At 37.1% G+C, this 22,235-nt stretch overlaps 4 protein-coding genes across 5 annotated transcripts; 2 read left to right on the top strand and 2 right to left on the bottom strand.

Annotated features, from left to right (window-relative positions):
- The first annotated feature begins 910 nt into the window (after positions 1 to 910).
- On the top strand, positions 911 to 6,595 carry LOC132198429 (putative polypeptide N-acetylgalactosaminyltransferase 9). Its single transcript, XM_059622477.1, has 12 exons — positions 911 to 1,291; positions 2,781 to 3,091; positions 3,550 to 3,796; positions 3,854 to 4,023; positions 4,083 to 4,247; positions 4,304 to 4,452; positions 4,508 to 4,690; positions 4,744 to 4,929; positions 5,064 to 5,192; positions 5,252 to 5,356; positions 5,417 to 5,545; positions 5,610 to 6,595. Exons 2-12 carry the CDS (start codon positions 2,827 to 2,829, stop codon positions 5,769 to 5,771), a joined length of 1,890 nt encoding a protein of 629 aa, XP_059478460.1. The 5' UTR covers positions 911 to 1,291; positions 2,781 to 2,826; the 3' UTR covers positions 5,772 to 6,595.
- A 209-nt stretch (positions 6,596 to 6,804) lies between these two features.
- Positions 6,805 to 12,153, bottom strand: LOC132198428 (structural maintenance of chromosomes protein 1A). Its single transcript, XM_059622476.1, has 21 exons — positions 11,990 to 12,153; positions 11,692 to 11,836; positions 11,410 to 11,630; positions 11,199 to 11,347; positions 10,974 to 11,142; positions 10,710 to 10,922; positions 10,430 to 10,652; positions 9,908 to 10,365; positions 9,644 to 9,855; positions 9,458 to 9,590; positions 9,105 to 9,395; positions 8,983 to 9,048; positions 8,770 to 8,927; positions 8,593 to 8,690; positions 8,235 to 8,539; positions 8,048 to 8,181; positions 7,801 to 7,945; positions 7,560 to 7,739; positions 7,326 to 7,504; positions 7,093 to 7,270; positions 6,805 to 7,042 (listed from the first exon to the last, which is right to left on the bottom strand). The coding sequence occupies exons 2-21, from the start codon at positions 11,801 to 11,803 to the stop codon at positions 6,968 to 6,970; spliced, it is 3,699 nt and encodes a 1,232-aa protein (XP_059478459.1). The 5' UTR covers positions 11,804 to 11,836; positions 11,990 to 12,153; the 3' UTR covers positions 6,805 to 6,967.
- Positions 12,154 to 12,231: 78 nt separating this feature from the next.
- LOC132198213 (thyroid receptor-interacting protein 11-like) lies at positions 12,232 to 21,028 on the top strand. 2 transcript variants are annotated; one of them, XM_059622097.1, is made up of 14 exons: positions 12,232 to 12,345; positions 12,771 to 12,893; positions 13,266 to 13,342; positions 13,877 to 13,963; positions 16,695 to 16,797; positions 17,016 to 17,363; positions 17,462 to 17,949; positions 18,028 to 18,221; positions 18,291 to 18,454; positions 18,504 to 18,707; positions 20,001 to 20,082; positions 20,138 to 20,291; positions 20,351 to 20,446; positions 20,498 to 21,028. In XM_059622097.1, exons 2-14 carry the CDS (start codon positions 12,776 to 12,778, stop codon positions 20,585 to 20,587), a joined length of 2,205 nt encoding a protein of 734 aa, XP_059478080.1. In that variant the 5' UTR covers positions 12,232 to 12,345; positions 12,771 to 12,775; the 3' UTR covers positions 20,588 to 21,028. The 2 variants fall into 2 exon arrangements, with proteins under 2 accessions (XP_059478080.1, XP_059478081.1); XM_059622098.1 differs by lacking the exon at positions 13,266 to 13,342.
- LOC132198214 (translationally-controlled tumor protein homolog) lies at positions 20,706 to 22,091 on the bottom strand. The gene is made up of 4 exons (XM_059622099.1): positions 21,937 to 22,091; positions 21,717 to 21,787; positions 21,467 to 21,654; positions 20,706 to 21,251 (listed from the first exon to the last, which is right to left on the bottom strand). Exons 1-4 carry the CDS (start codon positions 21,962 to 21,964, stop codon positions 21,017 to 21,019), a joined length of 522 nt encoding a protein of 173 aa, XP_059478082.1. The 5' UTR covers positions 21,965 to 22,091; the 3' UTR covers positions 20,706 to 21,016.
- Positions 22,092 to 22,235: the final 144 nt, after the last annotated feature.

Genomic DNA, 22,235 nt, shown 5'->3' with positions numbered 1-22,235 from the left:
TTTGCAGAAATTAAAATTCCTTTTTTGTTGCCATTATGGAATTTAATAAATTCTTCGAGGTACATTTTTAATTAAAAATGCACATTTTCTAAAAAAAGGACAAGTTATGTTAATAAAATATTTTCAGTTTTGCAACAATTTAAGATAGACGCTGCAATGAAAAGTATTATGGATATATTATGCAAGCAGGAGGCAACCGACTGCTTTAAAATATTGTTTTAAATTGTCTGTGCTCTACTTTCCTGTAAAATTGCCTACACGCGCAATACGCAACCCGCGCAACACAGAAATTTGTATTTGTTCAGAACATTTTTATTTAATATATTCGTTTATTCCCGCTTAGTGTGCATTCAGGTCCACTTCCGGGTTGGGCGGTTTCTTAACTGCTTCACCCCAAAATCCCAAAATGCTGAAAATATTTTGGATCTAATGTAAGGGAATAATTGAAAGGCTGTAACATTCAAAAGTTAGTTAAATGAAAACGCGAAATTAAATATTTTGTGTTGTCTCGCCTTTAATTGCGTTTTATCGTATTCATATTATGCAAAGTCTCAAGTAGTGAAATCTACAACTATAGGAAATTTGTAATGTTCATTCAATTAGGATTTTGTTAAAATATTGTATGACTAATTATATTTATAGTATTTACCCGGTATTACCACCACATAAATTATATTGTATGCCAAACGCCGGTTCATGCTATAAATCTGGTTATAATTTCTAGTGCACTGTGATCGTGGTGATGCTGCCACATAATGAGAAAAAATTATGAGATATGACGTGGGCGCCAACAACGCGACGCCGTGCAACTTTAATTAGCAAACGAGTTTATTTTTCCCCTTTCCAGCTAATTTACAATCGCACTTATTTTTTTTTTTTTTATCTCGCAGAGAGAAGCGGCAAGGTTTTTAGAGCTTCGGCCTGACAGGTTGGCGCGGTCAACCCAGCCAGACGTGTGCGGAAAGAGCAGGTTGCAGAGGCGACGACAGCGCTCCTGGCGGCGATTCGCGAAACACGAGGCATTGCCGTCAACAACAGCAGCCCAAGCTCGAAAGAAGACGAGTCCTGCTCGCGCGCCTCAGGGCAGAGAAGAGAAGGGGGTCTTCGACCTTTGGCTGGATGACCCGATTGTCGGCGCCCAGCCACATTTCTCCGACCTTTGCCTGAGAAAGTGAATTCGCGAGCGGGCGGGCAATCGCGTGAGTGAACGAGCTGCAAGCGAGGAGGACAATATGTGCCTGCGTCACTCGACCTAGCACTTTCCCAGAGCGAACTCGTCGGGTCCAAGCTGGTTCGTATCCCAAACCTCCCGTACCCGTGCCCTTAATTAGCCGACGTGTCGCTGCCACACAGCCAGCATCCAGTGCGTGCACTTTTCCGGTTCAAAATCACGGATCAGTCGGAGAAATTTCTTCTTCATGGGTTTGTACGGGAATTGTTTTTAAACCTGACCTGGCGTCTCGGCAGGTGTATACCCGGCCTCAGGCTATCTTTTGTTCCGCTTCGGACTCGCCTTTGCGACTCGATTGTGTCCCAATTTTATCAATATGAGCACTGATAATTTTAACAATTAGCTATTATTACTTAATTGCTAGAGAGAGATTACTCTAATTTAATTTGTTGGGTGCGCTGTGACGACGAAAATTTGACGTTGCACTAAAATTTTATCTCTTTTGGTGATATTTTTTTCATATCAATTTTTTTAATGACTTGCATACGCTGTGCGAAAATGTTGGCAAGGAAACATAATAATTATTCTGCAAGGCGCAGTACAAGTAAAGCTTTTGAATTAAAAATTTTCCTTGTGTCTTATTTTGTTTGTTTAAATTGGTTAAATATTTTATAATATGTTTAACAATTTCATTTAATGTTGGTGAAAATGTTTTCCAAATGATATAGATTTTAATTTTATTAATTTTTTAATTGATTTTTATTATGAAATTTAAAAAAAAAATTAAAAAACTTTTATTCGAGCTGCTTCTATTGCAAATTGAAATAAATTATTGCGCTTTATTTATTATTAACTCACTACTATTTTATATTGCGCAAGAGTTTATTGTTTCGATGGTTTCAATATTTGCCTAACATAATTGGGACAAAATTAATGTTGATAAATTTGTCGCTAAGTTCGTTCTAGAGATAAAAAGACGTATTATTTGGTTGTGTGTTCTATGTTAGTGACTCCAGGAGCTGCAAAATTGCTCGTTATCTTTGAGATTTGACGTCAAAGCTCTCTTGGAATTTAAAATTATCGCCAAGGTGTTAAAAATGCGCTAGTTCGCGCAGTGACACGCACTCGGTCGCAAACGATCGCCGTCTTTGAAGATATGGAAAAGCTAGCTGAAATAAATTATCACTAGAGGCAGACTTGAGACATGTCAATCATCTAAAATCATTAGAAATGATCATCTTTCTTGTTTTGTTTCTTTTATGTATTTTAAAAATTGTTTGCAATGAATATATTTATGAAAATTTAAGTAAACAACAAATTTTAATTGGCGTAAATTTTTCAACAGTTATCTTATCAAATTCTTATCGTCAGTAATTATACCTGTCTGAAACCACAATAATTGGCTTTCCCTTTCTTATAATTATAATTCTTTTTTTGTACGTCGTGGAAGTTTTTGGAGATCCAAAAAGTAATGTCCAATGAAAATATTTAAAAATGGTGTACAAAATTTTAAGTGTGGCTACGACAACTATTTTTTATTTCTCTGCCTTAAATTGTCTTCTACGAGGCAACAGGAAGTAAAAATTATTATTTTCTCTTTTATTTTCAGATGTGAGGGCAGAGGATGGGCAGTTGAGTTGAGTCCTCGGGTCAACATGGTATTTCTCAGGAGGCGATCGTTGCTGCTCAAGGCTGTGCTGGCAGTGCCAGTCATCTGGTTCTTCGTGACTGTCATTTACTCTTCCTCCTCCTCGGACAAGTCACATGCTCCTCCACACCCTGCCGACTTGCCACCAGAATTGGCTGCCCAGCACCAAGAGGAGCCACACCGGCCGCCACCCAGACCGGTTATTAAAAAAGAGAAGATTTCAAGGGTCGAGCCGGCGGAACCGCCAGAAGTTGAAGAGCCGCCCGAAGATGGTATTTTTGTTTGTTTTTAAATTTCATAATTGCATTTTAACTTAATTATTAGATTAAATTTTAAATTTTTAGTTTTTTCCCAATTAAAAGTTTACATTCAGTGATTCTATATTACAAATGATCAAAAATAAGTCTTTGAATTGCGCTCAGCATGGACTGCCATCAAAATAAATATCACTATCAGCTTCCGTTGAGTACCACATCCGTCACCCTGAATTACTATCAAAAACTTGGCCATGAATATTTATATCTTAAACATGCCAAAGAAGTATTTGAGTATTTAAGTTCTTATTGCCTTGGCCTGAAAATTATTTGTTAATAAAAAGTATAAACTTTATTTTGGATGTGGTCAGTGGTTAAATATTTAAATTCACACTTATGTCACCACTTCTGGCCTACTTTCAAATGTAAAATAAGCAATTTCTAAATAATCAAGAGGCATATATATTATTGTGCAGGAATGTCTGAACATGAGAATGAAATAGAGGATAACAAAAAAGAAGGAGCCCCAGGTGCTGGTGTGCTGCCTCTGCCGAACGGCAACACCAAATATGGAGAAATGGGCAAGCCTGTTGTGCTGCCAAGCAACATGTCAGCGGGAATGAAGAAGCTGGTTGACGAGGGCTGGCAGAAAAATGCTTTCAACCAGTATGTTAGTGACCTCATTTCAGTCAGGCGCAATCTTCCTGACCCTCGAGACGAGTGGTTAGCGTTATTTTATTAAATTCAATATCCAATTTTTAACTTATTATATTCCGTCAGGTGTAAGAAGGAAGATCGCTACTTGGCCACCCTGCCTTCAACTTCAGTCATTATTTGCTTCCATAATGAAGCTTGGTCAGTTTTGCTCCGCACAGTACACTCAGTATTAGACAGATCTCCAGCACATTTGATCCACGAGATCCTACTCGTGGACGATTTTTCAGATATGGGTACTGCAAAAGTTTTAGAATATATGTTTTTATATCTTATAATTTTTTCAATTTTTCAGAGCATGTGAAGGATCGGCTAGAAAATTATTTTAAGAAATACCCTAAAGTAAAAATAGTCCGCGCCAAAAAGCGGGAAGGGCTGATCAGAGCCCGCCTTTTGGGCGCTGCCAGAGCCACAGGCAAAGTACTTACCTACCTTGATTCACATTGTGAATGCACCACAGGTTGGCACTTCAATTAAAAACAAAATCTGGAATTTTAGAGCTCAATTTTGTTTCAGGCTGGCTGGAACCTCTGTTGGACAGAATTGCTAGGAATTCGACAACTGTTGTTTGCCCAGTTATTGATGTCATTGATGACACCACTCTTGAGTATCACTATAGAGACTCGGGTGGAGTTAATGTTGGTGGTTTTGACTGGAATTTGCAGGTATTTTTTGCTCCTTTCATTAATTATTTTAAAGAGTAACTTATTCTAATTTTAGTTTAACTGGCATTCTGTACCTGAGAGGGAGCGCAAAAGACACTCCAATTCTGCCGAGCCAGTGTGGAGCCCAACAATGGCGGGCGGCCTATTTAGTATTGATAGAGAGTTTTTCGAGAAACTTGGCACCTATGATAATGGTTTTGACATTTGGGGAGGAGAAAACTTAGAGCTTTCATTTAAGGTAAAGGAAATTGTGAATTTGAGAAAATTGACCAAAAATCCTATTTCCGTTAGACTTGGATGTGTGGTGGTACACTTGAAATAGTTCCGTGCTCACATGTGGGCCACATCTTTCGTAAACGCTCTCCCTATAAGTGGAGAACTGGTGTCAACGTCCTGAAGAAAAACTCAATCCGTCTGGCTGAGGTCTGGCTTGATGACTACTCGAAGTATTACTATCAACGCATAGGAAATGACTTGGTAAGAATGTTGCACATTTTGTCAGCTACGCAGACAACTGGCCACACACAACAAAGCTTTTTTATTTTGAAAAATTGTTTCCATTTGTCCGACGATTTGTTATGAAATGCATTTCCTTATGGCCGTGATTGCAGGGAGATTTTGGTGACGTGTCTCCCAGAAAGAAATTGCGTCAGGAATTGAAATGCAATTCCTTCAAGTGGTACTTGGACAACATATATCCTGAACTCTTTGTACCTGGAGACGCTGCTGCCTCAGGCGAGGTTAATTAATTATATATTTTAATTCAAACAGAAATATTTGAATCGCTATTTTTTGACAGATCCGAAATACTTGGTCTGGTCAATGCATTGATTCTGCCTGCAAACCAGAAGACCATCACAAACCAGTTGGTTTGTGGCCTTGCCATAAACAAGGTGGCAACCAGGTACGATTATTAATTGAATAAAATTTGGCATTGTTTATATTTACTTGTTTCTTGTGACAGTATTGGATGCTAAGCAAAACAGGAGAAATCAGAAGGGATGAGACTTGTATTGACTATGCAGGTCAGGAAGTGATTCTCTACCCTTGCCATGGCTCCAAAGGCAACCAGTTTTGGGAGTACAATCAAGCAGTACGTACAATTTTAGGAATTTTACCATGATTTTAAATCAACATCATGTGATTTATTATTTCAGTCCAAGCTGGTGCGTCACGGGAGCAGCAAAAAGTGCCTTGGAGTGAACGAGAGTAAAAAGAAATTAGTAATGCAGGACTGCAATCAGCAAAATAGCAACCAGCATTGGCTTTTTGAGAATTTTGATCCGTCCAAACTTAGTCACGATGAGCCATCAAAATAGAAAAAATATCATTAGTCGCAAGGCCAACTGAAAATTTTGCATTTTTAAATCATGGGCATATCAGTAAAAATATTAGAGTAAATTTGAATAATAAGTTTGAAGTATTGAAATTGTTCTATTATGTATGGGCCAAATAGGCAAGCACTTTATCAGTCAACCAGTGTGATCTTGTTGAACTTCTCTGTTGAGACATTCCAGTGTGCTTTGTGTTACGTGAGAGTGATTTTAGATTTTACTCATCTGGGCATTCCGTTGCTACAGGATTTTATCTTTTTATATCTTATAATGTTTGTAAATTGTTATTTAATACCTGCTCCATAATGATTATTTGTAGCAATTTAATAATGCTTTAAAATTGTCATCAATTTTTGTGTGCAAGGCTGGTGCTCATATTTGTACTTACTTTTCTCTGTTAGCAAAACTCCTTTGAGAGGTGAGCAATTTTTTTTTATTATTTTGCACAAAAATTTTATTTATTTTTGGATAATTGAACATTTTGTTTGGAAATTACTCGTAAGAGTTGATTAGGTAAAATTGTAAAGGAAAGAGTCCTTTTAATAAAAATTACAAGGCACTTGATATCAATCGTGTAACTTGCATATCCAATATGGAAAATTGTCTGTATTTAAAAGAACATTCCGCAATATCTGATTTGGAATTTTTATCTTACAATTATAATTTGTGATATTTAGTGCAATATGCTGGAGTATTATTCCATGCTCAAATTGTTGCAGGTCTTTTCTCGAGTGCCGTAATAACCTCCACAACTGTTTGTTTTGCATATATGACTAAGAAATAATTGAAATACAACACATTATATAAAATGGCTAGTTTTATTTATTAGCTTCCAATTCTTTTTTCATATTTAGCAAGTAGCTAAATGACTTTGAACTTTAATTCAATGTTCACAATTTATATGATTGTTAGTGGCAGTTTCAAAATATATTCATTTCTGAGAGTAGCTCAATCTTGTCATTTTATGCAAAATATAAAAATTTATTATTAGGTTTTCATTAAATAAGATTTCTTTAAGTCTGCTTATAATAGTATACCATTATTTATTATTACAATAAGACCAATGTATTACAATGAATAAAAGAATCTAGGTAATTGAAGTCAATTTTAGAACACAAACTATAAAAGGATAAAATTTTATATATCTAAAGAATTCTCTGTTGTTTCTCGGTGTTTTATCTTTACATCTCCTTGTGCTCATAGTACTCTGTTAGGTCTAAAGTCAGCACTTGACTCACCAACACACCGTCGTCAATCTGCAAAGAGACATTATAATTTCTTGTTACTTTCTTTTGAGCAAACTTACGTCAGGGCAGATTCCAATTAGGGCATTGGCATGGGAGTAAAACTCTTCTTTCAAAGAAATGACGATTGTTTGCAGAGAATTGGTCTTTTCAACAATGTACGTAGCTACTTTGGAGATGTTGGTGTTATCCAGGGCAGCGTCAATCTCGTCCAGAACAAAGAATGGGGCAGGCTGATAGCTAAATTTGACAAGTATAATTTATTGGCCAAATTAAAAAAAATGAAGCTTCGTACCTGTGGATGGCAAAAAGGAGGGCCAACGCCGCAACAGTTTTTTCACCACCACTCAGGTTAGACATGGGCTGGAATCTTTTGCCAGGTGCCACACAATTGTAGTTGATGCCATCAAGGTAGGGCTCTTCAGGGTTTTCTGGTCCTAAGAATGCCTGGGCCGACTGGTTCTGAGCCAAGCTCTGCAATGAAAAAAAACTTACGATTGGTCTTAAAGGATGGATGAAATTCATTTACCTTGTAAATGCCATCAATCCTGTCGGACACAAGCTGGAAGCAGTCCATGAAGCGTTTGTAACGTTCGGCTTTGACCCTCTCAAATGTCTGCTTAGTTTTACGTGCCTTCTTGCGCACATTTTCAAACTCTTTATCCGTTTCTTGCAACTTTTCTCTGGCCATATCGAGCTTTTGCATTGCCTAATTAAATTTCACACATAATCAGCAATTAGTGATTTTCTTTTTCAAAATTAATTGTCACCTTCAGGTTGGGAGCATTGATTTTCTGGATGTTGGAAATGCACTCATTGAGCTTCTTGCTCAAATTGCTTTCAATTTTCTTTTTGTCGTCAGGGTCATCCAGGTCCTTTAATTGAGATCTCAGCGATTCATAATCAATTCTTATCCTAAGGCAAGAATTGGTTTAATGTTTTTCTTTAATAAATTAAATAAAGCTTAGCAATAGATCCCAATTTTTAGAAAAATAACCTTGAATTAAATAGACAAACCTGCTTTCTCTGTCATATGATTGTTGAGAGGTCGAGGGACCATCTCCTTGGCCATCGTCCTGTGATCCTGAAGCCTCAGGCCCTCCTATGTCCTCCATGTTTCCTCTCAGCATTGGTATCAATATATCCTCCATCTGAAAATAAGATAAATAAAATGTTCCAAATAAATCATTTCAGTGCTGCAAACCTTGCACTGGGTAAGGATGCTGTGACGCTCGCCTTTCTTTTGCTCAATCTTTGACTCGAGAATGGAACACTGTTTCTGGGCGGCAAGAATTTCTTTTGCAACAGATCCAACTTCTCGCCGCATCTTTCCAATCTCTTCTTCAAGACGATCATACTCAACTTTCTTGTTAAGCCTTTCATTCTTCAGTTTGTCCATCTCCTTCATGTCCTTGTCTATCTCAGCGAGTTGAAGGCTTTCTGCTCTGCGTGCTTTTTCAAGTGCATCTTCATCATCTTGGACAGCTCTTTCCCAGCGCCGCATGTTGTCTAGTTAAAAAAGCAGATTAATATTGAATTTAAATTATAAAATAAATAATTACTTTCAGTTTCCCTTGTCCTTTCAAATGCAAGCTGGTTTTGGATTCTGTTTTTCTGATTCTCAAACTCAAGGCGTTTCTTTGCACGCTCCTGCTGAGTTCTGGAAAAAGCAGATTACTTTAGAGATTGAAAATAATGAAAGAATTGATATTTTGTTTTATATATAAAAGATGACAAACCTCAGTTCCCTTTCTTCATACTGGCGAATATTCTTGACACCAATCTGCACACAGAATTCCCTGAAGACAACATCCTCAACATTGTTCATGTTCTCTTTGATCTTCTCAATCTCAGCGTCTCTTTTACGCATTCTGTCCTCGATGCTGGTGATGTTTGGCTGCAAATAAAAGAAATTTAGCTTTCAAGTATTGATTCCTTTAAGCAATATTTACCTCAAAGTCATTCAAAGTCTGCTTTAGCTGCTTGACCTCTTGCTGCACCACTTGGATTTGTCTTGTCTGAAATTAACGCGGATTAAAATTTTACACTTTTGTCTAATTTTAATGAAACCTACAGTATTATCCAAATCGTTCTTAGAGTATTTCAAGCGCGTTTCAAGACCCTTGATCTGAGACTCAACCGTATTCAATTCACTCTCCTTTCTAGACTTCTTCATGGCTTCTCTCAGCTCTTCTGTGAGTTGCTCCTTCTGCGACTTCAGGTTGGACAAGTGCTTCTCATCCCACCGCTTGGCCTTCCTTGCCAAGTCCAAAGAACCTCCACTAATGATGCCTGACTTCTGGTAAAAAGTACCATCAAGAGCAACAGCGTCATATCTCTGACTATCTTGCATTTCATAGGCAACCTATTTTGAAAATTGATATAATATATTGCAAGTAAATCTAGTGTTTCAAAATTCAAACAAACCTTCATGGCGTCTTCTGGGGATTCACAAACCAGAGCATTGTTAGTGGCAAAGAGAACTGCTCGCTTAATGTCAGGAGGGTCGTACTGAAGGACATCATAAAGCAGTTTGACATTTTTTGGCTCTCGAATATTCCTGCAATAAAACAAAATGAAAATTTGCTCCAATATAATCAATGCAATCTTCACCTCAGTCTTTCCTTCAAGCTTTTAGCCTGGATGTAGTCAAGGGGAAGGAAAGTTTCAGGCTCCAGCATTTGCTCTTTGAGGTATTGAATGCACTGTCTGGCAGTATTTTCTGTGTCGACAACAATGGCCTCCATAAACTTGCCCAGGACCTTGGTCACACACATATTGTACCTTTTGTGTATGGGCTGGCACATGTTGATCATGCGGTCAAACTAAAAAAATATTTTGAAAACTGAACAAATAATTTTTGAACAGCAAATTTACCACTCCTGGGTAAAGACGCTTGAAGTTCTCGACAATTTCCTGTTTCTTTTTACGTCTGGCCTCCTCGTGTTTGTCCACTCGCGCATCTCCGAGTTGCTCAGCCACATTTTCCAGCTCCTTCTGCAAATTGGTGACCTTGTCTTTGCTTGATCCAACATCACTTTCCAGTTCTCTTCGCAGGCGTCGTTGCTCCTCAAGGGCAGATTCGCTGGACCGAATGTGCTCGCCCAGTTTTTCAATTCGCTTTTGTGCTTCCTCTTTCTCGTGGCCCTTTTGCTTGAGACGGTTTTCGATTTCCGTCTTGCGTCTGTACTCGTTGTCCAACCTGTCCTGGTCAGACTTCTGCTCCCTGTTGACCGAGTCCAATTCCTGGAGGTGCAAAGCTGACTGTCTTCCTGCCTCCTCTTTCAGTCGGTGGTACTGATTCATTTGCTCATCCTCCAAATTCAGCTCTTTGCCTAGGAAAAAGATTTTTCATTTGAACTTTATATATTGAAACACTCAAGAGTCATCTGATCCTACCTTGCTGCTGAGACTCTCCAGCTATAGTCTCTTCATAGTCGAGCCTCTTCTTCTCCACCTCGGCTAACTCTCGTTCGAGCTCTGCAATGTCCTCCATGTGGGCATCATAGGCTTTCTTAGCTTGTGCCATTGACTTGCGAGCCGTTTCCAATTTCTTTTGGTGGTGAGCAACTTTTTCCTTGGCTTTGATGAAGGTTGGCCTCTTTTTGTTTATCTCAGTTTCCTGTAAATTGTTATGTTAATAAACACAAAAAGTTCTATATCATGCGAAACACTATACAATCTCTCTGATCTCCTGTTCAATTTTGGCCATCTCACGGCCAATTTTGCCTTGTTCCTTTTTCTTTTCTTTCAGCTCTTCTTCCTTCGACTCCTTTGACTGTTCTATTCTCTGCACAACTTGCTGTTGACTTTCAAGATCACCAGTTATTTCGCCAATGTCCTTTTCATTGTGGTAGAGACGAAACAGGGCCAACTCAACTTGTTTCTCAGCCTGCATAGGTAATTAGATTCTTGAATAAAATGTAAATTTTTTACACTTTACCAATTCATCCTTGAGGCGCTGATATTTCTCAGCTTCTTCCTTTTCCATCTTGGCCTCTTTTCTCTCCATGGCAATATTTCGCTTCTTGTTGTACGTGTGTTGGGTGTCAGCTTCGGCTTGGGATACTTCAATTTTCAAACGATCGTACTCTTCTTTCAAAGCTCCAGAACTGACATTGCAAAATAGAGAGTTAAATTGAAAATAATTAATTTTTAAAATTAATACCCGCTGATTTCTTCAAACAGGGCAGTTCGCTCCTTAGGATTTTTCATGGCAATCGACTCAACAGCACCCTGGAATACCAAGAAATTCTTTGCCTTGGTATTGATTCCCAGTCTCTCAAGTTCAGCAAGGTAGTTCTGACTACTAACGGTCTGAAAAGAAAATTGAATACAATTGTTACACACTCGGTTAGGCATATATATTTGATTAATACTTCTTCATTAATACGATGTTCAGATGAAGAACCAAGCACAATTCTGGTGAAGCTTTTCTCAGTGCCATCTTCTAGCTCAAAAATTGCCGTCACTGAAGCAGATCTAGACACTGGTTTGCCCACAGAAGCTCCGTGGATCAACTCGTTCAATCTTTTCACACGGAGACTTGACGTTTTCTCTCCCATGACGAAACTGATAGCGTCCATGAAATTTGATTTGCCTGAAAATATTTATGATGATAATTTTTGTAAAGGTTTCGTTATCAAAATCTATGTACATACCTGATCCATTGGGCCCAATGACTGCCGTGAAAGGCTTCAAAGGGCCGATTTTCTGGTAGCCCCGATAGGATTTGAAGTTGTCCACTGCGATGTACTTCAAGAAAGCCGGCATATTTGGGCTATTTGATGAATAAATCGCAGTAACCTGAAATTTTGAGGAAATTTAGAAGTCAAAATAATAATCAAACAGTGATTTTCAAGAAGAAGAAAAACTATTTTTTCCGATGAGCCGAAACATTGAATTTTCCCGTGATTTCGCGGCAAAATTTCCATTTATTAAATTTTTAAAGATTCTCACCAAAAACGCTCAACCGTTGTTTTCCAATAGTTGCTATAGGATGAAGGAGATTTTAGGATGGCGATTGAAAGCCCACAGCGAGCAGATTAAGCGCAAATCGTCTAAAATTTCTGCACTGTTTACAAATTTTCGTGTTCTTTCTCGATCGACGCTTCTAGTCTGGAACTTCTATTAAATTCCGCAAAATTGACGGAGGGCGCCGCTGCTCATTGCTTTTGGAAGCGGGAAAATGAAATCGCGCGCTGTGATTGGTCGAAGAACTGCAATTCGAAAACACATCAACACATGAGTAAATAAACATTGCGTTTCGGCTAATTTTCGACGACAACTTATGTCCGTGATGACCGCCTGAACTGGTAATTTGTTGATTTTACAAGCGTAAATTGTTTATCATACATTTATACTCCTAATATAATTAATCATCAGCTAGTTTGATCATCATTTTTTAGTTGAATCTTCTTCCTTTTTTGGTTGTCTCTTCTTTTTTTGCCACGTAATTTGCAAAATAGTAATATTAAAATTCCAAAATTCTAAATTTTACCTTGCCAGGTAATTAAAATGAACGTTAAAGGTACGTGAATTAAAATTAACTTGATGAGTTGACAGTCTCTGCACTCAATAATACTTGTAGGAACAGTTCTTTGCAATTTATTCCTCTAGGTTTTGGCAACATTTTAACAATTATAGATTCAAATCATGTTTTTTTTATCTCTGATTAGCACTTAAGCTCATGATTTCCTTTCCTTACAATTTTTTTAATAAAAGTTCTGATTTTCTAAAGGCAAGATGGATATTTCCTGGCTTGGACAAAGCTTGTCCACCATCACAGGTCAGATCAGCTCACTGACCAGGGAAGTTGTCGAGGATGTTGTTGAGGGGCATTCACGGTCGATCACTGAGACAGGTATAATAAGATTTTCTTTAAAAATTCAATTCAATTATTTATTTTTCTCCAAACAAGTCAGAACAATCAATTGTGAAAATATTTTGTTGGGAGAAAAATAGGCACACCAGAGTGAACAACTCACTGAAACTCGTAGCCGAGTATATTACCAAGAGGCGATAAATACCCGACTACTCGCCGCACTGCAGCCTGAACTACGCGAAAAAATTTAAAATTTGTTTTACATGCTCTTTGCAAAATTTTAGAAAATCAATAACATTTTAAATTATGGTCTCAAAAATGTTTTTAGTAAAAAAAAAAAAAAAAAAATAAATAAACTATCAATTTAACATAGAAATATTAATTTGACAGAAATTTGCATTGAAATTTTAGAAAACCCTTCGAGTGATCATGATTCTAAAGCAGTTATAGAAGAGCTACAATCAAGCCTAGTTGCCAAGGACTGCCAGGTGAGAAAAAAAATAAATTCCTTCTAATATAATTATTTTTCTTATTTAGGAAATCTAAAATTTTAAGTTAGAATTTTTATCTTTGAAATAAAATGTAATTTTTTAAGTCTGTTAATTTGGGGAAATTTCCTCTAACAAACTGCTTGGTTTTTCTGTGCGGCTTGACGTCGGTAGGATTTTATGGAGGTTTATCGGAGCTGATAGGAGGTTATCTGAAACATCTGGCTGTTTTTTGGGGCTGAGTAGCAATAAACGGCATATGGGCTGTCACCTCCCATGTTTGCTCTGCTCTCAACCTTCCACGACTGATTCCAATTTATTGGGCTTATCAATCATAAACACAGTGGGCAAATTTCGTGGGAATGATAAAATAAATGACTCAGACACCAACCCCTATTGAAAAATGGCCGCGATGAAGCAAAGTCACCACAGTTGATTTTTTAGTGAGACACAGAAGGAAACGCATTTTTAAGTCTGTTCCCAAGGGAATAGGAGATACGAATGGCTATTTGAGTAAATTCTTGCTTGTTTCAGATTCTTGAATTACAATCTCGCATCCGAGAACTTGAGCTTGCAGCACAACCGAAGGACAAGGAGAAAACACACCAGAGAACGCTTTCTGTGAGTGAATGCACTTTTGATAAGAATTCATGCCTCGACTGAAACTAAAACATAACGTTTATCTTAAGGCGTCTGTTTAAAATTTTAAACTTAAGAAGAAATTTTTAAAAGAATAAATTAGCCTGTAAATAACTATAAAATTAAGAAAAATTGTCTTTCAAATATTATTTAAAACATAAAAAATTAATATCAAATTAATATCTAAGCAAAAAGAAAAATTATTGCGAATAATCAAGAGTGATATTTAAAAATAATCTATTATAAAACCCTTTTGAAACCTAAATAATGCCAATAATGCAATCCGTGTACTAGAGCTGCGCCAGCAGAGAAAATTTATTATACTTATTGAATTCTAGATGAAGTTCACTAAAAATAAAAAAAGTAATACTTTCTAATTGCATTGAAAACTGAAAAAATCTACAGCATTTAAAAGTGTGTGTGAGTTTTAAGACTTGAAATTCTCTTTACCCCTTATATTTCTTACGCCTTGTAAATTAAACTAAGGTGAACCAGATTTTTGTGGCTTAAAAATTTTATTTTTCAACTGAACGGCTATTCTATATTATTTTATAAAATGACTCTAATAAAACTATGTATCAAAAACTCCGAATTACTCAAAATTAACAGTCAATGTCGGTGAGCGGGAAATCTGTAATCAGTCTCGGGAGACCAAGTCATAATCGCATTTCGCAGAATTTGATCTGGCCGAGGAGAGTTTTGAAACGATCGTTGGTTTTGCCCAGGCCCTTGGCGGTTGGCGCATATATCAGCAGGAAAGACTTCCGCTTATCCATAGAGTCCTTACTCCGCACCTACCAGCCCAGAATTATCGCACTTATCAGCGCTTTTTCACTCCCCTCCTTTGTTGATTTAGTTTTGAGACAACAAAGCGTTTGGAAGTTTTACTGAGGTGGGAGATGCGGTGGGTTAGTCAGAGCAGGGCTTCGTTGCTGGCAGGTCCTTCGAAGGGTCCTGTCCGTCCCTGCTTTGAAGTCCTCCCTAAAGCCCCATCAGCGACTCGAGGCTTTGCTTTCAACGTGATCAACACAGGTCTGAAAAAGTTTCCCTGTTAATCTGTTCAATTTTCCGTAACCATTTTTCATTATTTTTTTATATTAATAATTAGGCACTTAAGTTGAAGATAATTTTTGCGCTGAAATTCGTTGTGTAGCTCTGTGTTTGCTACAAGTACTATAAGTTTTATGGCGGGCCTAAATTTTTGGGGCGCTCGTGTTATCCTCAAATTGCGCTTTTAATCGCCCGGCAATTCAAACTCGTGCTCCGCTCGGCCGGTTTACGCAAGGAATGGTGTTTCATATTTGTTTTAAGATAAAATTTAAGCTTTCTCATCCCGTGCGTTATGTAAATAGACGCCCTTTTCTGGCCGAGATAAGAGAGTGGGTAGATGCATGCAGTGTGTGTGTCGACGTCGCCTCTCGCGCGCCGCCTGACTATTTGATCATCACCAAGGCGCGTTTCACAGTCATACACACAAACGCTAGCAACTTGGAAATTTATCTCGAAACTCGGTTAACCCCACATGTTTGCCCCTACGGAGCGTCGGTTTTTTCTGCTGACGACTTTTCCTGTAGGCGTGTGGCTGAATTCTTTAGAGACTTTTGACCTAAAATCAAGCGAGTGAGGCGCGCCAAAAAGGCACAAGTCATTTACAGGAAGTAGCCTTTTTTGGTAAATATTAGCTTTTTATTTGTGAATATTCTCAGGTTACTTTTTTATAATTCTAGCCATTAAAGAGAAATTTTTTTTTTTTTTCAATAATACCATAAATCGTGGAAATAAGACTGAAAGTTTAATTTTTAATACCGAATTTGCACATCTTCTGGATTAAGCCTATTTTATTTTTAACAGTTGTGTCAAATAATTTTTATCCATTTGATTCTGTTTTCTAATTTCTTTCAATCGAAAATCGTATGAACATTGTTAAAACCTGTAGAGGAGAAAAATTTAAAAATTGAGAAATATGAAGATAAAATCAATAATAACATTTTTTCCTACTGTCGAGCTCCATTCTTCTTTTGATGATTTATATTTACATATTTGAGATGAGATGCACGTGCGCTTATTTAGCTTATAACATTATAATTATTGTGAATATTCCACATTATAATTACTATTATTTTCCGCTATTTTTTTTTGCAGTCAGTATTGAAAGCCCCTGGATTTTCAGTGTTCCTAGTTTTCAGTTTCACATACACACGCGAGAAAAAAATGTTCTCTCCTGACTCGCATTGCTGACTGCTGGTGATTAACACGATCTTTTCACCTTGAACCAGCACCATACACACATTAGTCATTTCATTTGTTTGTATTTATTTGCTCTGACTGAACACACCAGTGTGTGAAGTGTAAAATTGAAGGCGAACCGTGATGAAATTCATTTAATGTGATTGCAGCTAATAATAGCACTCGATTCTCGCGCCGCATCACGTCAAAATAACGACATAATTGAGTACACCAATAATTATATTGACGCCTAAAGAGAGGGAAATAATTTCTACGAATTCTACGGCAAAGCTCTAAATGTGGCCAGTTTATAGTTTTATCTCGTTGGAAACAATGTATACGGAGATAAGATAAAAAAAACCAATCAATACCGAACCACCTTTCCTGTTACCTCTGAAATGATAATTATATATCAAACTCAGATATTTGCCCACGGAACCACATTTACCAAAATTATGTTATGACTTTAGTTTTTATTTGCTTGCAGGGAAAATATGAGATTCACAGCATCGACTTTGTTACCCCTACTCAACAAGGCGTCAGTTCATCACCCTTCCTTACCGAAGAGGTGATTCAAAATCCCTTTGGAGGTACGGCACTTATCATTTTCTTTCCATTTGCTTTTTAAAATTATTTCAAATTATTTTAAAGGAATTGGCATTTGAAATAAATTTTTCTTATTATTACCATATCTACTTTATAATTAAAAAACCTATACGATTTTTTTTCCAATTTCTATTGTTCACCTAAGAAATATATATATATATATTTTTTTTGTGAAACGGTTCCATTCTCTTTCTGTTGTTAGATGTTCCTAAAAAGGAGGAGACAACGCTAGAGTCAGCAACAGAGGTGAAGAAAATCGTGCACCGAGATCAGCAAACACAGACCAGGGATGTTTGCTCAGCAGAAGCGAGCGCTCTGAGGAGGAGCACCAGTTTGGGTGGGGACCTGGACACATCCAGACAAAAGCCAGATGCTTTGTGCAACGAAGAGATTTTTGAGTTTCTCTCCTACCTTGAGACCGAAATCAGCAAGCTTCGAGCTGAATCTGACTGCAACCTTAGTAGCGAAGAGGTTGACAGAAAGTTCCTCAAGACCTTAAAGAATAACATCACAGAATGGAAAGAAAAATCTATGACTATTGGGACTTCAGGTATTTTTTAAATTTTCCTTTGACTGAGTTTTATTTTATAAATTTCGTATAATTTTTTACTAAGTATTTAAAATTTTTATTTATGCCACAATTTTTAGGTTCTTGCAAAGAAGAGAAAGAAGACATTGAGGAGATAAAACTGGTTGAACTTGACCCAATTTTAACCAAACCTGTGCTTTTGACGTCTTCCCAAACAACGCAGTGCAATATAATTCCAGCCAAAAAAATTGATCAGGTTCACCAGAGCACTCAAGCTGTTTTGAAAGATGAAGTAAAAAAATCTGCACTTGAAAAATTCACACAATCTGAGCCAGCCGAGACAAAGAAACTTCAGGATGGGGCAACTCAGAGTGAGGCGCTGGCGACTGCATCAGAAGCCACCCAATCCGAAGGGCCACCAGCTCTTAGCGTTGCTTGCGACAACTTGGCTGAGGATCTGGAGTACCTGAGGCTAACTGGCCAAATGAAGAGTGAAGAGGAAGAGGAGAAATCCACCAAGTCTCTGCAGATTCTGACAAGTCAAAATGAAGCTCTGGTGGAGCAATGCACTTCTCTTCAAAGAGATAATGCTTGCCAGGCAGAAAAGGTATTAATTTAATTTCTAATTCTTTTAGTTTGTATTGAAAACAATATTTCTAGTTATTGATTATTTTTCTTTTCACAGATTAAAAGCCTGGGTATTAAAAGTGAGTTGATGCAAGAGGAGCTTAAAAGACTGAGACAACACATGATTGAAGTAGAGGAGGAGTATACTCAGGAGGCTTTAATTAGAACCAACGAGTTGCAAGAGTTGCAGTCCAGATACTCGAATTTAGAGGAGAGATACTCGGAAACTGTGACGTCCTTAAATCAGCGGAGGTATTATTTTTTAATATTGACTTATTTATCCAATTTGTTTTGATACTGATCAAATATTTTATTTATCAGGGACGTAAGTGAAAACCAATTGGACCAGTTTAAGAAAACATACCAGATGGCCATAATGCAGAGAGACGATGCTTTGGCTAAACTGCGTGAGATGGAATCGGAGATTCAAAGGCAAGATGCGGGGTCCCAAAATCTTCAAGCAGTCATTGAACAGCTCCAATTAGGTTAGTAGACAAATATGTAAAATATACATTTTATATTTTTTTTTCATAGACAGGGACAAGGCCATAGATTGCCGCACTCATCAACTGGAGGAAGAAGTGAAGAAGTACTCCGTCAGCATCCAAACTCTTGAAAAGGAGAAGCAAACTTTGCTGGGACAGCTTGTGGAGGCAAAGTCCAGTTTGAAAGCAGCAGCTAGGTTGACGACGCAAATCGATTTGAAAACTACGCAAATTGAAAATCTTCAAAGCGAAGGTAAAATTGAATTCAAAAAATTCTATTTAAAATATTTTCCAATTATTTTGGTGTAGTTTTTTATAAAATATAGCATGTACCCACAAGAACTGTTGTATCATATTATAGTTTAATTTTGTAATTGTTTACCGAAGTTACTAGCATGTTTAAGTAAAATCTGCACATAGATTTATTAAAAAAGTAAGGTTTGGTGAAAGGCAATTTTTATTGCTAATACTCAATATTCACAGTAAACAGTATCGAGCTTGGTGTGGCATCATGGGTTGGTCTTTTTAACATAATTATTTTTGATTATTTTGTCATATTATAATATGGCATCCCCACCTTTCCCAAACTTTATTTTAATTTATTAGATGCATTATAATTCGCATATCAATTGTTTTGAATAATATTAAATGAAAACGGCAGACACAAGAACAAGACAATAATGTCTGCATTTGGTAAAAAAAAACTGTTTAAATCCTGCATTGTCCTGCATGACGTAAAAATATAAGGTATATTATTATCTTCTTGACTGCTGGTTGAAGTTCTAATATCAGCTGGTAAAGCTGGGGAATTTAAGTTGACCAGGTTGCATGCTGATATTAAATCTTTGGCTAGAAAGGCAACTCAACTAGCAAGATCTGCATTCAAGTTTGTAATTAATTTTTATTTTTGCATGTGTATGATCATGTATGATAATTGTATTATTGGTTTTGTACTTGAGATGAGTCTATTTAAAAAAAAAAATGTATGAAAATATTTTGGAAAATATTAATTTGTTGAAATTGTTAGATTTTGATTTATAAAATGGAAAAATTATACTTTTAATTATACATTATGCAACCATTCAAAATTTAAATTTTATTATCTGCATTCTATTGTAATTATTGTTGCACAAATTGATTTTAATTAGTAGAAAGCCTGAGTTACATAAGCAAGTGCACTTTAGTATGAGGCTGGTAGCTTTGTAATCTCATTTGGTATTTGTGAGTTACATTAAGATTTGCTCATATTTCCATTTGGGATTCCACCGTGCAGTCTCGCAGCTTCACTTCACCACCGCAATTTGTGGCACCTGTAGATCGAAGCACTGAAATAACCAGTAGGGTTCTTCCAGGGCTGAGTATTACACCAGGTACTGGTGCTCTCTCAACTACCGGTACCTGTGTCATACTTGTCCTTTGAAGAGCATTCCATTTTTTTTTTGGACATTCTTTTCTTCTATTTTTACCTCATGATATCATGAGTCCAATAAAAAGCAAACAGATTTGGATAGAAAAATTAAAATTACTAATTCAAAAAACTTTTTAGTTGCACAACTAAATCAACATCTGAAGGACGCTCAAGAAGTTGCAACGCAGAGCCAAAAAATATCTGCGGGACACATAGAAAAGTAAAATAAATATTAATTTTCATATAAGGCGTTTCTTACTGATTAATTTTTACAGAAATCTAGTTAAAAACTTGATAGTGAGTTTTTTGATGGCACCTCCTAACAGTAAAATGGAAGCATTGAAAATTGTTGCCACTTTCTTGGACTTCTCAGAGGATGATAGAGTCAAATTAGGGATGCAAAAAGGACCAAAGAAGTCGGGGCCTCAGGTGATCTTCAAATAATTGGCAATTAGTTGTATGGCATAATTTTAAATATAACGTTGCAGGAATCCTTGACTGAGGCCTTTGTCAAATTCCTAGAGAAAGAGTCAAAAGTAGTCCAGGGAGGGCCTATTCACAAAGTGCTTCAAGAGCAGTATAAAGTAAGTCTGTTATATTAGCTTTTGCATTGAATTATGTATTTTCGACTTTAGGAAGTACCTATGGCAACCGAAATGACTCCTGTAACCTCAAGCAATTCTGGCAGCGTTCTAAAAGATGTGCTGAAGCCTACAGATCAGTGACGATTTGTTTTTTACATTCCTTTTGTTTCGTTATCGAAGTTTTATTGGTATTTAATAAAAAAATATAAGTAAAATGTTAATTTTTCTTGTTTACTAAAATTAGAAAATAAAAAGTCGATTTAATTAATGTTATCAAAAGTCTCTATTTATTGGAGGCGGTTAATTTAAATTGAATTAATTCAATAAATTTCACCTCTTAATCAATAAAAGAATTTGTTTGTAAAATATAAGCATTTTGCTATTGAATGATTGAAAGTAATTTTTCAGCATTTTTTTTATACTTTGCATCTCGTGGTGGCTTTTTATTTCGAACGAAATCGTCGGTCGGTGTGGCAATTCTTCCAGATTAAAAAACGCAGGAGTCTTTGAAACAGCCTGGCAAGAAACCAAGGCCAAGCATAAATAAATGGCGCATCTGAGTTGAATTGTTCAGAATTTCTCCTCCAAAAGGCCGTGCTTGAAGAATATAAGCACTGGAATCTGCGAGCCATCGGGCTGATCACGGTACTCCATCAAGGCAACCATGCCCTCAATTTCCTGTGACTCGCCGACAAAGAACTGCAGGTCCTTGAATCTTCCGAGGACATCCTTCATCACTTTGTTCATGTTGTTTTTGAAAACGTCAACCTGGTCGGGCTGTGATTCATTTAGCTTCTCAACTAACCTAGGGGGAAAAAAGAATTTTTGTACATTAGCAACTTGAAAATTCAAAAGCATCAATAATTCAGTTGCATATTAATATTAAGCTCAGATTTAAATGATTAATCAACCAAGTGCAGAGAACACATTTTTTGCACCGTCAGTAGTACCTAATGATAAAGCATCATTGCTAATTGTCTATTTAAATTAAGAAAATTAAATAACTGTTGTGATGCATACTTCTTCATGTAGTCCTTAAGATACGCAGTGTAACTTTTCTTGTCGGGGAAGGCAAAGGTTTCCATCAGTCTGTGGTTGAGGACAACGTCGACGCCCGACTCCACACCTTCAACGGTGCCTTCGTCGGCTTCCTCGGCCGAGGGGTTGGCGCCATCCAGCTGGACGTCTCCTTGCTTTCTCGTTACAAGCTAACGGAAAAGGGTCAATGACTCATCGGTCAACTAAAAGGTGAAGGTTATTTTCCACTCACTTTTCCGGTCACCTCGTACACGACCTCATCCACGAGCTTCATCTTGTAGGTGTCAGAAAACATTTCATCCCCTGCAACAAGTAAATAAACGTCATAACATGCTTCTGCCATGCAAGCTACGATTGCGAGTTTTTCGGCTCACATTATCGAGCAAAATAACAGGCGAATTTTAGGTCGATGCTCGCCTTTTGATGGATAATAATGTCCTGAGGAACCTTACCGGTGAAAATATCCTTGTAGATCCTCATTTTGGTTGATTATAAGGGATTTTGCTGGAGGTCTGCAAAATTCCGCCGATGGCTTCTGACAGCTACAGATCGAAAAGGGTGTTTTCATGCGTTCACCAAACCTCCTCGGTCAAGCTGGGGGGCGTGGCTGCTACGTCGACCATTATAATTTGTGAGTTCATTGAACTCTATATTTACGAGCCCAGAAAGGTGATTTGATATACCATGCCTCTCCATTAGAGAAAATAACTTTTTTAACAACTATTGTCACAGTTTTGCTTGAATTTATCGT

Source organism: Neocloeon triangulifer, unplaced genomic scaffold (assembly GCF_031216515.1).
Source record: "Neocloeon triangulifer isolate White Clay Creek 2 clone unplaced genomic scaffold, ASM3121651v1 ptg000012l, whole genome shotgun sequence".
NCBI lineage: Eukaryota > Metazoa > Arthropoda > Insecta > Ephemeroptera > Baetidae > Neocloeon > Neocloeon triangulifer.
The sequence above is the reverse complement of the archived record's forward strand: the minus strand, read 5'-3'. Positions and strand labels throughout refer to the sequence as shown.